At 49.1% G+C, this 18,282-nt stretch overlaps 1 protein-coding gene across 6 annotated transcripts in view; it reads right to left on the bottom strand.

Moving 5' to 3' along the window:
• Window positions 1-1,287: 1,287 nt before the first annotated feature.
• LOC129603679 (uncharacterized) overlaps window positions 1,288-18,282 on the bottom strand; it is a 258,884-nt gene continuing 241,889 nt past the window's right edge. Inside the window, exons 1-2 of one of the 6 annotated variants that reach the window (XM_055506277.1) lie at window positions 11,887-12,123; window positions 1,288-9,120 (exon numbers count right to left, since the gene is read on the bottom strand). In XM_055506277.1, coding sequence (XP_055362252.1) covers window positions 1,466-2,632 — 1,167 coding nt within the window. In that variant the 5' untranslated portion in view covers window positions 2,633-9,120; window positions 11,887-12,123 and the 3' untranslated portion in view covers window positions 1,288-1,465. Of the gene's footprint in view, window positions 9,121-9,256; window positions 11,852-11,886; window positions 12,124-18,282 lie in introns of those variants that run through there. The other 5 variants (XM_055506279.1, XM_055506275.1, XM_055506276.1 and 2 more) reach the window with 5 other exon arrangements.

The following is an 18,282-nucleotide window of genomic DNA, read 5'->3' as shown; positions in this document are numbered from 1 at the left end:
GAACAGTGTAAACCAAGTTATTGTCAGCTTGAAATCAATAAACCTGAAGAAAGAGGTAAATTTCAGTAAGTCCAAGACTTCACTCATTCTCATGTCTGAGCTGGTGATGGTTGTATTTTACTAAAATTATGTAGGTGTGTTTCCTGCTCAATTTGATAATTTTAAGCAGATACCGAAAGCCATGATTATGGCTGATGTTTCCCATAGAGTCTTTTTGAGGTAATACTCGCTGACCTTTGTTTATTATGTTACAACGTGCAGCTCACTGTCTGATATCACAGAACCCATGTAATGATGATAATATGGATCAGTGACTAGAGGAGCGGTAGGGACTGAAAAAGCTTTAATACTAGTCAGTGGTGCGATAAATTAACTTCTCTAAAACAGTTCTGAACAACCTTGTATTGTTAAGATTTAATTATAATGAGTAATTGATTCATAAAATATTTACCCTGTCATTTATGTAGTCTCTTTAGAGGAAATATGTCAGCCAAGATACGCCACATGCAGAAATGGCAACACTGAACCAGCCAACCATCCAACCAAGCTGTTATAGATTCAGATGCTGGTGAAACTCCTTGATACACTGAGTTACTCATTGTTCTTTTCTTTTTCTCCCTCTATCTTACTGTATCTTATCTCTATCTTACTGTACATGCCACCATCGTATTTCATGTTAATATAGGGCTGTGATCTGTAACGGCCGCTAGATGGCGCCGTTACACTGCTGTAATAGGGCTGTGAGCGCGGATTGTCCATTGCCGGACACCGTACTGTCAGGAATTCTAACCTTTTCTAGGTTTTTGTTAAAAGGCGAGCACCTGTTATCCTGTAATAGATAAAGTTTTGCCATCCATCGGGGGCATGTTTTTAGTGTTACATTTGTATAAGACACTGCACTATGTTGTGGTATCGAAATGTATATGTTTGCACTAAGCAAGTGAATGTGTTGTTGTCACATGGAGTGGCCAGACAGTAACATCGCATGTTACATGGAGGAGGGGGTCACGCCAGACCCCACGAGTGCACAGAAAGTGCAGGTTAGGAGGAGGGAAGAGGGGGTCACGCCGGACCCCAGGAGGAAAGCGAACGTGCAGGTTAGGAGGATCCACAGGTTGGAGGATGGAGAATCTCTGTCTGGAGAAACTGTGTGTGTGTGTGTGTGTGTGTGTGTGTGTGTGTGTGTGTGTGGGAATACAAGGAGGGCCGTGACGTTGTGTGTTTCCAAGTTGGAAACTTGTTGTCTCCAGGTTGGAGAAAAAAAAAAAACAAATTCAAATGCTTTTGCTTTATTTTATTAATTATTTTTCTTTTACATATTACACTTTGTTTGTATATAGTGTTACTACACTGACAACAACAAAAACATCAACAATAGTATAAAACACACGGAATATTATTAGTATTATGATTATGATTATTATTATTATTATTATTATTATTATTATTATTATTATTTCATTTTCTAATGAACAAACAAATTATCTTCAGGAGCGAGGGGCGCAGTCTGAACAGCAGACGAGCAAATGTCTGTGGCAGATGTATCTCTCGCACCGATGGCAAACGTTGTTTGTTTTGCGGTCCCTCGCGTACGGACAAATTTGACACCTTTTCCTCTTGCCCTTTTGCGCCCGGTCGCTAGCGGCGGAACGAGGGCATCGTGTTCTCCTCCGTCACCCTCATCGTCCCCATCTTCACCCCAGACGAGGTCTGCGGTGAGGGCCTGCTCCTGCCGCTGCCACTGCTGCCGCTGCTGCCGCTGCTGCCGCTGCTGCTGCCGCTGCCGCTGCCGCTGCCGCTGCCGCTGCTGCTGCCCCGAGTCCGGAAGAGCAGGACAGGGAGCGGGAGGAGGACCCGCACGGGGGTCCCGAACCCCCTTCTGAAGCGTCCGCACGAGAGAGGCGGACGCTTCGCCGCGAGGCGGATGGCGCCTTCTGCGGATGAGAGGAGTCACGAGCGCCTTGCCCAGCTGCTCTAGAAACACCCTCCTCTTGCTGCGGTTGCCGGGCATCCAGTCCGGGTGGGCCTCCCGCCACACGACGAAAGCGTTGTAGCAAGACACGTCTAGGACGTTGTGAAACACCACGGGCCAGCGCGCCGTCTTTCTCCTGCAGCTGTAGGTTCCTATCACCTTGTCCAGGTTGTCTACGCCTCCCTTGGTGGCGTTGTAGTCTAGGACGGCAAAGGGCTTTTTGTCCCGCCGTCCTGCGTCGACGAGGAGGACATCGTTGGCGGCCGTGGCGGCCGAGTGTAGCGTGCTCATCAGGATCACGTTTTTGTTTTTCTTGGGCACGTAGGACACCAGGACGGTGCTGGGAGTGAAGGCGAACACGGAGGAGAAGGCGCTCCTGCCCTTGACCGAGAGGAGCGCCGGTGGCAATTCCGGCTTGTTCTTGCGAACCGTACCGAGCATGGTGAGCTCCCTGCGCAGGAGCCGCTGGCCCAGTTCGTAGGAAGTGAAAAAGTTGTCACACGTCACGTTGCAAGGCCCGGCGAGCCCTTCTGTGACGTCCAGCACGACCCGCTGGCCCTGCTTTTTTTCAGAAGCTCTCTTTTCTCCTCCTGCTCCTCCTCCTCCTCCTCCTCCTCCTCCTCCTCTTCCTCCTCCTGGCTTGCCGGTGTAAAGCTGCATCTTCTAAGCGTAGCTGGACTTGGCGTCGCACGCCACCCAAAACTTGAGGCCGTATTTTGCTGGCTTGCTAGTGTGGCGGAAATTTTCCATAAAGAAGCAGATGAGAGAGAGTTGTCCTTTTGTGCGATTTATTGAAATAATAAAGAAAATAAAAATAATGGGGAAAGCAAATAAAAGCATGGATGTTGATCGTGCACATCAACAAACCAAAAACCAGCTGGGAAGATCAGTGCACACACCACGAAGGTGTGATGCAAAGAGCCCACGATCCTCAAGTTGCTTCTGCCTTTTAGCTTCTCTGTCCGACTAGGGTGGAATGTCTTTCTAACCCAATCAAATGACATGCACCATCTCCTCCCTGTCGCAGTGTGTGTGAAGATATTTACATTCTCACACCTGCATTGCTGACGTCCAACTATCTGTGAGAAAGGAGCACAGTCTCAACAGAGAGAGACACAACTCCCTGACCTTGGGTTTGGGAGCTAGAGTTGAGAGTCTATCAGGCAGAGACAACCATTGAACAATGTAGGTGAAATGTCAAATGCATACAGTAAGACAAAACATAAGATATTAATTGCAGAACATAAGTCATAAATCATATAATAACTGCATAGAAGTAAGGAAGAGACATAGAAATAAGGAAGAGACAATTTTTCCCATAACACTCCCCCCTTTTGATTACACATTAATCAACCACTAAAAGAATAAAAATTGTCAACATCACATTCTGTAATAATAAAAGATCCTTGCAAATGAAACAATAAGGGTATTAACTCATCAAGATTCAAAATACACCTTCACATAAAATGCAGGTAACTTAAGGACAAAAGGTTGGGAGCTGTTTTGGTGGGTAGTTATACAAGAATAACCGCTGTATTGGCATGTGAAGAAAATAACTCCATTAGCATATTTGTATCAGATTATATTTCGTGATCAGATAGCCTAAGACCATCGTCAAAGTCATTAAGTGAATTAGAGTTGGGATTTTTGAACATAGTGCATTGTGTCATTTGATACGAGAGTGTTGCTGAGGTCGCACGCATGATGAGACCTCTAACCAGTGGGATAACGCAAAAACCAAACAAGAGAATCACAGCCATCTCAATGATAAAGGAAACAGCTGTGGACATGAGAACAGATTTCCATTTTCCAGACATTTCGTCTAGCCAATTCCAAGGGAAAGAACCTATACCAGAGTTAGCCGAGATTCTGAAGGCCGTGGAGCGCCTTCGCCACAGTACCATTAGAATTAGTGTTATTCAGGATGTAAGTACAACATGCCTCTCCAAACATAACACAAACGCCTCTTTTCTCTGCTAACAACGTGTCTACGGCCATTCGACTGTAATGTAACAAAGACAATTAATGTATGATAGCCATAGGTTTCCGGTGGGGTTCTGTTTCATATATTCTTAAGACAGATTTCATGCTTTCGGATCTTTAATTGTACATTTGCGTCTAGAGCGAATAGGAGATTCAGGGATTTTAACCAGAATGATGATGCGTTTTGTCTCATAACCTCTGTCATCTGTAGATGAAGGATAAAACTAATTGAAGCAGTGAATAAAGTGATTGTGAGCAAATTAAACACCAAATCAACTTTAGGATATTTAAACTCAGTGTTGTGAATTATGTGAAATTTTCTCATTCAAAAATAGTGTGTAAAGTTACATGGAAACATCATATGATAAAGGCAATAATCCAAGTAACATAAAATGAAGTCTAACACAGCAAGGTTACAATTGATGTCTCACAACGATCTGCTTCTTCCTGTTGAACAGTAGCGTTAGATTGTTTCCAACCTGTGTGTTGAAGTATTGATTGTCCGTTGGAGTTCTTCAGGTTGTGATCAGCTGATCACAGAGACACTTGGGATTCGTTATCACCGCCAGGTTTCCTCCCAATGTGGTCTGAGTCACTGTCACTCCGTGATGTGAAGAGTCTACACGTCGTCCAGCGTCGGCAACTCAAGGCTGCTCGTGTGTGTGTTTTCTCAGGAGCGTGTGTGTAGATGTATGGTCTGATAGTGTGATTTACCGGCGCAGCTCCAGGCGGCGCTTGGCTCACACCTTTAGCTGAACGGTCAACGCAGCCTCGCCTCAGTGCGTGTGTGAGCACAGCGAGGGTCGTCCTTCTCAGTTCTTTTCGTTAGTGGTGGTTTTCTTCGTGAGATGTAGATGGAGGGTCGTCTGTTGGATCCGGGACCTTCCTGGATGGAGTGGATCCAAGTCACTCTTTCTGCGATCTTTACAGTCGTCTTGGTCGTCAGAAGGACCTGGAAGGGACCTTGCCACCGTTTGGAGTCCCCTCAACTCCTTAACGATGGCCCAGTGCCCTGGTTGGATGGTGTGATGGTCCTGTCGCCTGTTTTCACCTGTTGGGAAATCTGAATTATGGGGAAAAAGTGTTTGGGCGGCACGGCTGCCATCAGGCCCAAACCAGACTCCATGGCTACAGGTGGAACCATTCGTCTGCCAGAGTCTGCGTTCCTGTGAGGTAGAAAATGTTTAAAGCACAGGGAGAGAGGAAGGAGAGGGTAGAGAGGAAACGAGGAGAGGGAACAAGGATGAGGAGAGGGAGGGGTTGTTGGGCAGCGACCTTCGCAGCAGCGTCTGCAGCTGCATGTCGGCAGAAACACAGTTGTCAATGATGTTGTGAGTGGGACAGTTCCAAACAGCATTAGCTGTAGGTACTGTAGCAGTACAGCGTCCAGCAAAGCAGAACCTAATCATGATGTGAGATAGGTTTGCAATCAGACTTCAAAAGCTTCCTATGCTTCCACAGAGAACCAACGTATGACAAGCGTCTGTGGAGTCTGTGTAGATAGTAACAGACTCTCCTTCTGCTAGTTTACTAGCTTCAGTCAACGCGATCAACTCTGCAGCCTGAGCAGAGCAGTGTCTTTAAGACGCCAGACTTTAAGACAGACTCTTGATAGTAACGTTCAGCATGTTGAGTAAGGTGGTGTTGTATCTAAGCCATCGGGCTGTAGAAAGATGTGATCTATTCCAAAAGAATCAAAAACACAGTTTGAGGACAAAAGAACAGAAGTCGTACAACCTGATTTCTCATCCACTGTTTGAGTGAAAGGTCGCGTAGGGTCAGATCAGGAAGACCCAAAGTAGGAGCGGACTGAAGAGCAAGCATGAGGTCGGTGAACGTTGTTCAGCCTCAGACGTCCACGTGAGACAAGAAGTGGACGATGAAGACGTCTGCATCAGAACCCTGAGTGGGGCCTCAAAGACACTAAAGTTAGGAATGAAGTTCCTACAATAAGAACGAAAACCTAGAAAAGACATCAGCTGTTTTTACGTGCACTGTTTAGGCAGGTTTCAAATTGCTTCAACTCTGTTGGGTGAGATGGATTTGCCATCAGCTGTAATTACAGTGACCCAGAAAAATAAATTTTGTCTGAACAAACTGTAATTTAGATAGGCTCTTTGTGGCCTGTAGCATCCAATGTTTCAGTATCTTAGCGGTGTCTGCAGTAACGCCATCTATGGCTCCTTTAAGAGGGTGTTGTTGTTTACATGGTCTGTGGTCAGATTTAGTTGTGATGACCACTGGTTCACATCCTCTGATCAAACCTACATCATATGTGTGTGAGTCACAGGGAAGCAGGGCTTCCTGTAAGGCTAAGTGTTGGGTCAGAGCGTCCTCTGAAAAATAAAAATAAAAACATGTAGTGTGTCATTAGAATGTGGAGGTTCACTGTTTGTTGTGCATGACAGGCAGAATAAAAAAAAAGTTTTCTAAAAGTATGCAAAGTAGGTGAATTTGTCACATGGGGTCGGAAGTCGTTCACCAGTCTCCACCCCGTTGACATCTGTTCACGAAAGGACCCACGTCCTGTCATCTGTCTCCATCATGTTTTCACAGAGGGACGTGTGGAACTGTAGAATAAACATCAAAATCTTTTTGTTCGTTAGTAGAAGAAATCGCAAGCGCAGACCTGTGTTCATCCCAAAAGAGGGAAGTTGAGGTCAGTTTGTGTGTATGTGTGTGAAATCATAAACAAGCTGTGATGCAGCCTGTTTGAGGGCCTCAGTTACAGCCCCCCCTCAGCCGCCAATGATAAGAGCAGAGCTGAGCTGAAGTTAACAGCAACAAAAGAGGGATTATTTAGAATGTCTGTAGATGTCACCTGCACTCCGTCTGGAGTGGAAATCAGTCAAATACCTAAACTACACATGAGATCTCTTCCTAAAAATTTAACTGGGCACAAGTTTGAAAGCAAAAATAAATCTCAAGGTGTCTTGCTGTCAGATGTTGCACAAGACAGTGAAACAGTAAGTTTTTCTTTAATAGTCTGGTACGTACAGTAATTATTATTAATCTCTAATAGTCGTCACCCTTTAATAGTCATTAATAGTCTGTTTCAGTCAGTTTCAGTCTTCCTATAGTCTGGTTTTGTTTTTGTTTTCCTACAGTCTGGCCAGACAAACCTATATTGTGCACAAATCTTTTTAGAAACATGGAGGATTTTATTCTGAATTTGTTGCAAGTTAAAATAGTTTAAACCAATCAGACTGTAAAGTCATGCAGCAGTTGTCATTTAGCTGTTTGTCATCATTTAAAAATCACTCTGTGGGATTTTTTTTTTGAGCAGAAAGCGATTCTTCATTGCGAGCAGATAAGCATGAACATGAATTTGAGCGTGTATCAGCTGTAAGCGTGTTTCTTCGTTGCGTGTATGAATGTGTGTGTGTTTTTGCGGTACCGTCTTGTACGTCACGTGAAAAGGAACCGTCACCTTCCTCCTTCCCCAACCATCAGTCTGATGTGAGCGCCAGTGGGTGAAGCCTGACGTAGATGGGACAGTTGTTCCTCGATGACAGACCTTTCCTGGATCCTTGGATGCAGCTCTTTTGGGCCGATCACGTTTGAAGCCTCTCCTGTTGTTTCAACCAGTGTCTGTGTCAGAGCACGTCTTCTCTGCTGTTGCTCTGTGCTTGTTTTCCTTTGCTGATTGTCATAAGCAGGTGTCTGTGTCAGACACACACGCTTGTAGTAGCTGGTTCATCTGATGAGCCCAGAACGTGATGGCTGCAGACGTTGTGGGAGTCTGTGAGGCGTCCATGCTGTGGTCTGTGTCCTCCAGCTGCTGTGGTGTCAGAGCTTCCACCCTGTTCTGGTTGTTGATCAGGCGCTTCTTCTCCTTCGGTTCTTCTGCTGACGGTGGGAAAGGAGTCCAGATCCGGATTTACCCTCATCGCGCTCAGTTCTGCATTAGAATAGAGAGCAGAAACAATGGGAGCATTTGCTCTTGACATGACATGTGTGTGTGTGTGTGTGTGTGTGTGTGGCAGAGTGCAAACAATTCTTCCCCAGAGTTGTTATCTCCTTTTTTCCTGTTACTCTCATCTCTCTTTTGTTTCTTTTAGGGGTGTAGTTTTTATAGTTTGCTTTTTCAAATCTCATCTTTTGTATCTAATTTTTCTTTTAAAGGTGCATATGTCTTTTACACTAAGTGATTCTCTTTTTGAACCCATAACCAGTTTCCCACTCGTGGAAACATGAAACGCACTAATAACCCTATTTACTTTTTACTTTTAATTACCTTTACTTTTGTAATGCTGCAGTCTGGTGGTGGTGGAGACTTAGATCGCCCCGAACACATCTTTCAGAGTCCCGGCGGTTTTCTGCCTTAGACTTTTTTTGTGTTCCGGCCGGAACCTTTTTTCGAAATTTCTCTTCCACAGACGTCTCTGTAGAAAGGGAACCACTCAGATCAGCGACAGGGTTCTCGGAAGTGGTCCCTCACCGTCAGGCCCCTCTAAGACCCGGGTCCCTCGTATCTCAAAACCACTTCCCCCTGCAAACGCGCTCCGTATTTCAGAAGCCGTCTTTTATTTCCTTGTCCACTCCCTTTGGACTGCGCTCAGATCTGCACACTGGTCTGTATCCTCAGTACAGACAAAACAAGCTCGGTCCCACGAGCCAACCCTTAGCAACCACCGTCTCGGCCACCAGGGCAGACTTTGACCTAATTAATTTTTTACCAGAATATTAAAATTTAAAAATTATGATTTTTTTGTTTGTTCCTAATTATTATATTTTGGATGTTTTCAGCCAAATAGTCGTTTTAGAAATATTATCATCTCTAGTCCTAATTATGTTTTCTTTTATGTTTTAGTCTAGTAGGGGATGCTTTAGAATTAATTGTTATTTGCCTTACTTTCCCTAAACCAAATGATCAGAGCCAAGTAAACCCCGAATACCTTAAAACCAAATTCAAATCGTTTTTTTTTGTTGTTTTTTTTCATTAATAAGTCGCAACAAAACAGAATCTCTCTCACCGGGCCGAGTAGAGGTTGGATTTTGTGTTCGTTGGATCTCGTCAGAGGCGATCCAGACGGGTGAGCAGTCCTCCCACTCAGAACAGCTGTAGAGGTTCGGAGGCTGAGCGACCCTAGTCCTCAGGACTATCGTCCCTGGTCACACCGTCCAGACGACCTGCCGCGGATCCTGTTCGTAGACGCCAATTTCTGTGGTGAAAATTTTCCATAAAGAAGCAGATGAGAGAGTTGTCCTTTTTGTGCGATTTTTGAAATAATAAAGAAAATAAAAATAATGGGGAAAGCAAATAAAAAGCATGGATGTTGATTGTGCACATCAACAAACCAAAAACCAGCTGGGGAGATCAATGCACACACCACGGAGGTGTGATGCAAAGAGGCCACGATCCTCAAGTTGCTTCTGCCTTTTAACCCCTGTCTCTGGCTCTGGTGGAATGTCTCTCTGCAGCAATGGAATTGTTTGCGCCACCTTATCTCGCTGTGAGTGAGAATGTTTGCTTTCTCACTTCTGCATCGTCATGTCTTGTTATCCAAAGGAAGGAACACCGAGCTTCCAAGACAAGATGCATTTGCTTTAACAGCCTTGGGTCTGGTGGGGAGTCAGATAGGATGGAGCCAGAGTCCGGGTGTAAAAGACAAACCTATATCATAAATTATTAGTCAGTCAAATGGAACATCAGATGTTTAGACTTGATGTACGTCAGGGCACAAGAGATTAGTTGTTTGTGTAAGAATGTTCAGTATTGCACCTAACCAGCACATGACGAGTGTGTTGGATAAGAAACAGCACTAAGGTAAAATTTTTCCATTACAACAGTACACAGACTCAATGTTCCCTACGCTTCCTACCAAAACAGTCAGTATGTGTGTTTTCCTCTTTGTATTGTGTATACCTCAGATAAAAGTCCAAAAGCAGCTATTATTATCTGACACTTCCTGGCAACCAGACCCTCCATCCTCCACTCCCAGTCTATAGCCTATAGAGCCTGACTACAGCTACAGTTCAGCCAAAACCACACCTACCTCCACCATAAAGGCCACAGTATACTTGCTGCAGAGACAGTTTGTGTGTGGGCTCGACCTAAAGGCTGCACATGAACGCTTCCCATGTGATCGATTATGCATTATCAGCTTAAAGCTCACGCCACAGCGGTACATTTCCTTAAATGGTAATACAGATAATTGCAGTTATTGTATTTCTTTAAGTAAAGTTCTGGTAAACAGTGTGAAGTGAGGCCACAAATGCAGTTCTTTCTTCCAAATTGGTTTTTAAGTCAACGCAAATTAATTTACTTGTTGGTTATGATGATGTGTTTATTTCCTGTGAGATCTGTCTCAGTGACACAAGCGTAAAGACTATGCATCAAGCATAAATGTTGAAAAACATTTAAATATTTATAATTGATATATACATATATATGTGTATAAGCTGCACTATCAGCCTGTGTGGAAACAGGAACAAGTGGGCGAGACGTTCTGCCTTCAAACAAGGCGTAAACATGTGGGAAGCTACAGGCTGCAACAGCTGGATGTGGAGCATTGTTGTGATGATGGAAGAGCCAGTCTTTCCTGCTTCCAGTTGTTTTCAGCTCATCTGAGCTTCCCAAAACTTGGTCCATTCGGATGCTCTGATGCTTGCAATTAAGTATACTGTTACCTTTAAAACCCATGTCATTCCCCAAACCTCAGCAGCCTTCCTGTCCTATGCAGATCCCCAAAGCAAAATCGTATGAATGCTGATTATTGAGTAAAAACTAAAAGAAAAACTGAATTCTTCCATTCTGTTTGTATTCGTGGGCTTTGTTTTGTCTCATTTGTCAGTTTGTGGCTCCAGTGTTGCTTTATTCTTACATTACATACGTACATTACACAAACAAAGAGATCCTGATGTCTAATTGCAGCTTCACTTAATCAAATAGTTTTTTTGTTTGTTGTTTTTGTTTTGTTCTAGGTATTATTAGATTTTTACCTGGTTATTGTTTCTGTATGCTCTCAATTTCCTTCAACAAATATGGTTTATTATATATGATTATCATAACTATTGTTACAGTTATTGCTACCACAACTATTATTAATAAACACTTCTTTCCTCAGTAACTCTGTCCTGTTGTTATTTAAAAGTCTTCGAGCATGAGCAGCACAAATTCATACACTTATGATAATAAAAAATTAAAAGGTATCCAAAACAGACAGAAAAAAATCTAACAAATCTTTAAGCATTTTAAGACATAATTTAGATCAGATTTAGTTAGCGACAACTCATCTGACTACATGCAGTGTTCAGCTTACTCTGATATTTAGATTAATGGCTCCTTCTAGTGGTGGTTCCACACTCTGACACCACCACACGCTCAGAATCATCAGTGGTGTGAATGCGCCACAAATACACCTGTACCCGTGGTACAAAGTATGCAAAGCACTTCTCCTAATACCAGGACCTCTGCTCCTTTTATGCCCCAGTGGCTACAGGGGTTCACTGGAAACCTTAGTTATTAGACTCCATCATCACAAAGTCTAATAAAGTCTAATAAAGCCAATGCCGTCGTCAAATATCTTCGTTTAGTGGATGCCATAGAAAGATAATACTCGCTGCCCTTTGTTTATTATGTAACAACGTGCAGCTCACTGTCTGATATCACAGAACCCATGTAATAATGATAATATGGATGAGTGACTAGAGGAGCGGTAGGGACTGAAAAAGCTTTAATACTAGTCAGTGGTGCGATAAATTCACTTCTCTAAAACAGTTCTGAACAAATTTGTATTGTTAAGATTTAATTATAATGAGTAATTGATTCATAAAATAAATTCCCTTTCATTTATGTAGTCTCTTTAGAGGAAATATGTCAGCCAAGATACGCCACTTCCAGAAATATGCACACTGAACCATCCGAACCATCTCTTAGTTATAAATTCAGATGCTGGTCAACCTCCTTAATACACTGAGTTACTCACTGTTCTTTTCTTTTTCTCCCTCTGTCTTACATGCCACAATCGTATTTCATGTTAATATAAAGCAGGGATCTGTAACGGCCGCTAGATGACGCCGTTACGCTGCTGTAATAGGGCTGTGAGCGCGGATTGTCCCTTGCCGGACACCATACTGTCATGGATTCTAACGTTTTCTATGTTTTTTGTTGACAGGCGAGCTGTTGTCTTGTAATAGATAAAGTTCTGCTATCCATCTGGGGCATGTATTTAAGTAAACAATCGGAGCAAAAAAATAAATAAATAAATAAAATAAATAAAGAAATAAGAAGCATGGATGTACCTTAGGCTAACACATTCATAACTAAACAATTTTTGTGCTGTGGTTTACCTTGGAGATTAATACTAATACCAATAATAGTGCTAAGGTATGTGCACATACTAATACAAACATATACATACAATATACATACATATGTGCATTATTATACTTATCCCATACTACTTAATAAAAGTCATGACATACCACAAATTCCATATTCACACATTATTCATCTTGGTAGTGATAAGTATCAATAATACTTACAGTTGGATTTGGAAAGTGTCCCACTACAAGGTTAGTAAGGCTGTAGCTTAACATTATTCACCCAAAGGGTGAGGCAGACGTTGGTGCATGAACAATGCCACTTGTGGAAGCCAGGGTGATGTGAGGGGCTCGGCCTCACGCCCATCCAGCAAGCAGAGGAAGGAATCCCAGCAGCCAGGGAGCCCACACACCTTCAGTTCCAGGAGGGCAGGTGTTGCGACCCAAGCCGCCCACACAGAGCCCCCCAGGCAGAGCTGCAGCAGCCACAGAGACAGCACCCGAGGCCAGAGTGGGCCACCGGGGGTCAACGCTGTCCGCCCCATGAGAACCAGGGGCAAACACTCCCCCCGGCGGGAGGGTCGGCCTGAAAGAGTAGAGCCCGAGGACCCACGGTCCGTAGGGAGCCCGCCAGAAGATGCCCCCGCGCCCAGAGTGGGGCCCGCCCCCAGTCCACCACCCCCACACGGGCGGAGCGGGGCCTACCCCATCGGCCCGACCTCATCCCCTGGCGCTACAGCGGCCTGCAGCACAAGGCCAGCAATTGGTGGGGTCAGCAGAAAAGAGACCACCCAGGCAGACGATCATCGTACCCCGGGCGAAAAACCGGACCCCCCACACTTCAACCGCACCACACGCATACCAACTCACACAAACACAGACGCATACACCCACCCACATGTGCAACACACATCATCACATCAACACACACACACACACCATAGACTCTCTCACAACAAACTAGTCAATCATACGTGAACCAATGCACTCTCAGATACATTCTCCCACCCACACCATTCGCTTGATCACATTCGTGGGGAGGGTAGGTCTCTGGCCTGCCATCCATGTGGCCCCAGGCAAGGACCGCAGCTCCTCCCGAGCCCCGACCAACCCCCCCAACCCGGGGGAGGCAGAGGGCAGTAGAAAAAGGCACCCCAGAACCCTGCAACCCAGCTTGGACGTGAGTGTGTGGAACTAAAGTGCACTGAAGGTGGGTGACACCTCCAGGAGCACAACCGCTGGCTGACGGTGTGTCCCCCGGACAGTGCCCCCCCTCGCCCTAAATGTCTTTTTGCAGTTAAAACTGGGTGGTGATCTCTCCATCAGGGCCAGTGGCCGAGGCCACAGCTGGCCTCAGCCCCAGGCCCCAGTGAAAGAGCCCACCCCCGGCCCTAAATGTATGTGTATGTAGCTAAGTATGAGGAACTTTGGGAGATACCCAATTCTCCGGGGGGTCCAGCAGACAGAGCCATCAATGGGAAGTCTACTGGCCCCCCCCGGAAGGAGCCCCCAGATTCCTGGACAAGTGTGTATGACTAATGCAATTAAAACTGCAGAGCATCCCACTTGGAAGGGACGGAACCACTTCCCAGTAGCCCTGGTCCCTCCATCAGCAGGATGCCCCTTGCAGACCTAAGTGGATGAATGCGGAGAAATGTAGTTGGGAAGCAGAGCTCCAGGGTCCCCAGAGCCAGGTTCCCGACTGGCTCTGCTACCTATCCCACCACCCCCCACAACCCCCAGCCAGGAAGGGACAGCCGAGACCCAGGGACCGCAGTACTACTGCCCAGGCGCCACACGCAGCACAGCCAGAGCCATCCTCACCCTTCTTTCACACTTACCCATTCTCTCGCTCAAGTATGCCCATGCTCGCCCCTGTCACGGACTCAAGGCAGCGGACCCACACGCACAGCGGAGACAAGGCTCAGTGCACAACAGGGTTTATTCAAGCTCGTGGTCAGGCAGGCAAGGGTCGATACACAGATCAGGCAGGTTCAGTACAGACAGGGTTTAGACAAGCGGTGATCAAGGCAGGCTAGGGTCAAACTCACGGCAAGGCAGGATCAAAGGTGAGGCGAGAATCAGGGTCAGGAGAAACGAGGTCATACACAGGTTCAGGATCAGGAATATGCACGCTGGATTGCTGACTAATACACATAGACAATCTGGCAAGGTGCAGGGCTGAGGGGTGGTGCTTAAATACTGAGTGAAGATGATGGCTGGATAGTTAGCAGGTGAGTAATTAGTAACAGGGCACAGGTGCGTCAAACTAAAACCGGAGGTAAAGCTGGAACTGAAAACATGGGCACAGAACAGGAAGTGGTACAAAATAAAACCGGAAATGATTGAGTGCAGTGGCTAAATGACCTGGACTGTGACAGAACCCCCCCGTCTAGGGCGGATTCCCAGACGACCAACAGAACCAAGAAAAAAAAGGAAAACACAGCTAAGCAGGAGGGGCGACGGACTAGAACACACATGAGAATGAAGACACAAGAAATGAGTGGCAGAGAACAGAACCAAGTCTATGAGGTGAGTCCATGAATAATGAGTCCATGATGGATGGTAACAAAGTTCAGGCAATCCCTCAAGGGGGGTGGTGACGAGGAGAGTCACGGCCGTGCAGCCGCCAGGCCGAGACGGCACATCTTATGCCCGGAGACAAGGCTAGAGTTCTAGGAGGCCGACGTCGAAACATGCTGCCTCCAGTGGCCAAACGCATGCGCCGGTGCTCTCCAGACCGGGGGTGCTCCAGGGGACTGAGAAGACGCGGCGGTCGGCAGTGCCAGAGCCCGCGCCATCGTCGAAGCAGGAAACAGCGACCTCCAGGTAGGTGGTCGCCTCCGGAACCGGCCAGCCGAGGTGGCCGACGACGCAGGAGGCAGCGCCATCCCTGCCACAGGATTCGCCAAGGACCTGGCCCTCCGTCGGGCAGGCGAGGCGAGAGCCGGCGGGAAGCCGGGAACGGCGCCGGGGACAGACGTGGAGACGAGGCTGGGACCAGAGACGAGGACAGACGTGGAGACGAGGCTGGGACCAGAGGCGAAGACGGACGTGGAGACGAGGCAGGAACCAGAGACGAAGACAGACGTGGAGACGAGGCAGGAACCAGAGACGAAGACAGACGTGGCGACGAGGCAGGAACCAGAGGCGAAGACAGACGTGGCGACGAGGCAGGAACCAGAGGCGAAGACAGACGTGGAGACGAGGCAGGAACCAGAGGCGAAGACAGACGTGGAGACGAAGCAGGAACCAGAGGCGAAGACAGACGTGGAGACGAGGCCGGCACCGGGCCTCCAGGAGCGGAGGCAGACGTATCCGGGGCCGGACCACCAGGAGCTGAGGCGAACGTGTCCGGGGCCGGACCACCAGGAGCTGAGGCGAACGTGTCCGGGGCCGGACCACCAGGAGCTGAGGCAAACGTGTCCGGGGCCGGACCACCAGGAGCTGAGGCGAACGTGTCCGGGGCCGGACCACCAGGAGCTGAGGCGAACGTGTCCGGGGCCGGACCACCAGGAGCTGAGGCGAACGTGTCCGGGGCCGGACCGCCAGGAGCAGAGGCGAACGTGTCCGGGGCCGGACCGCCCGGAGCAGAGACGAGCGTGGCCGGGACCGGACCCCCAGGGGCTGCGACGAGCGTGTCCGGGACCGGACCACCAGGAACTGCACCTGCACACATTGGCACAAAAACCACAGGGACCAGGAGCGGGCCGACCACCTCCGGGAGGTCGGCAGGAGCCGGAGCTGGACCGACCTCCTCCGGGAGGTCGGCAGGAGACGGAGCTGGGACGACCTCCTCCGGGAGGTCGGTAGGGACTGCAACAGACGCTGCGGCAGACGCTGCGGCCGGGACGACCCCCTCCTGGGGATCGTCGGGGGCTGCGGCCTCCGAGGGGCCGACAGTGGCAGGAGCTAGAACGGCGTCCTCCTCAGAGGAGCCGACAGGAGCTGGGACTAGAACGGCGTCCTCCTCAGAGGAGCCGACAGGAACTGGGACTAGAACGGCCTCTACTTGGCCGACAGGAACTAGAACGGCGTCCTCCTCTGAGGAGCCGACAGGAACTGGGACTAGAACGGCCTCTACTTGGCCGACAGGAACTAGAACGGCGTCCTCCTCTGAGGAGCCGACAGGAACTGGGACTAGAACGGCCTCAATATGGCCGACATGAACAGGGGCGGCCTCAATATGGCCGACAGGAACAGGAACGGCCTCAACATGGCCGACAGGAACAGGAACGGCCTCAACATGGCCGACAGGAACAGGAACGGCCTCAACATGGCCGACAGGAACAGGAACAGGAACGGCCTCAATATGGCCGACAGGAACAGGAACGGTCTCAATATGACCGACAGGAACAGGAACAGGAACGGCCTCAATATGGCCGCCAGGAACGGGAACAGGAACTGAGACCTGGTGTGGCTGGCCAGAGGTGCCTGCTAGCTGGCGTAAAGATGGGGCTTGAATTTGGCGTGGCGGAGCCGAGGCTTGAGCTTGAGCCGGCTGGGCTGAGGCTTGAGCTTGAGCCGGCTGGGCTGAGGCTTGAGCTTGAGCCGGCTGGGCTGAGGCTTGAGCTTGAGCCGGCTGGGCTGAGGCTTGAGCTTGAGCAGGCTGGGCTGCGGCTTGAGCTGCTGCAGGCTGGGCTGAGGCTTGAGCTGCTGCAGGCTGGGCTGCGGCTTGAGCTGCTGCAGGCTGGGCTGAGGCTTGAGCTGCTGCAGGCTGGGCTGAGGCTTGAGCTGCTGCAGGCTGAGCCGAGGCTTGGCATGGCTGAGGTGAGGCGTGAGCTGGAGCTTGGCATGGCTGAGGTGAGGCGTGAGCTGGAGCTTGGCATGGCTGAGGTGAGGCTAGGGCGGGAGTTGCTGCCGCCAGTGGTGCAGCCAGGGGCGCTGGGACCAGTGGTGCAGCCAGGGGCGCTGGGGCCAGTGGTGCAGCCAGGGGCGCTGGGGCCAGTGGTGCAGCCAGGGGCGCTGGGGCCAGTGGTGCAGCCAGGGGCGCTGGGGCCAGTGGTGCAGACTTAGACGCTGGGGCCAGTGATGCAGACTTAGACGCTGGGGCCAGTGATGCAGACTTAGACGCTGGGGCCAGTGATGCAGACTTAGACGCTGGGGCCAGTGATGCAGACTTAGACGCTGGGGCCAGTGATGCAGACTTAGACGCTGGGGCCAGTGATGCAGACTTAGACGCTGGGGCCAGTGATGCAGACTTGCATCACTGCAGGCTCTGATGCAGGAACGGGTGCAGGCTCTGATGCAGGAACGGGTGCAGGCTCTGATGCAGGAACGGGTGCAGGCTCTGATGCAGGAACGGGTGCAGGCTCTGATGCAGGAACGGGTGCAGGCTCTGATGGGGGTTCAATGAAACCCAGGGCCTCGCGCAGCGCAGGCTTCCGGGCGATGAGCAGGACGGCTTCACGGAAGTGACGCTCCTTGCTTACCGGGTCGGTCTCTGCCTGAGCGGAGTTCAGCCAGTGTGCAAACAGGAACAGGACCGGAGGGGGGCATTGGGCACGGATCCGCAGGAAGATGCTGTCTGGGATGCCTGCGATGGAGATGGGCATGTCGTATGATGGGGCGAGAGTGCCCTCTGCTGGCGAAGGAGGCAGTCTGATTTCCGTGACCGAGTCTTCTGGAGCCTGGACAGGGGAAACCGGCTGTCGTTGACGCCGTCTGGACCTCCGACGGCTAGCTGTGGGCTTCTCAACTGCCAGGGCTGAAGCAGGGGCTGGGACCACGGTACGGACTGGATCTGGAGGGGAGCGAGCTTGACTCGACTGAGCCGCGACAGGAACGTGAGCTGGGTTTGACTGAGCAGCGACAGGAACGTGAGCTTGGCTGGACTGGACGACGACGGGAACGTGAGCTTGACTCGACGGAGCAGCGACAGGAACGTGAGCTTGACTCGACGGAGCAGCGACAGGAACGTGAGCTTGGCTTGACTGAGCAGCGACAGGAACGTGAGCTTGGCTTGACTGAGCAGCGACAGGAACGTGAGCTTGGCTTGACTGAGCAGCGACAGGAACGTGAGCTTGGCTTGACTGAGCAGCGACAGGAGCGCTTTCCGG

This window comes from Betta splendens, chromosome 24 (assembly GCF_900634795.4).
Source record: "Betta splendens chromosome 24, fBetSpl5.4, whole genome shotgun sequence".
NCBI lineage: Eukaryota > Metazoa > Chordata > Actinopteri > Anabantiformes > Osphronemidae > Betta > Betta splendens.
This window is presented reverse-complemented; position numbering and strand designations above follow the sequence as displayed.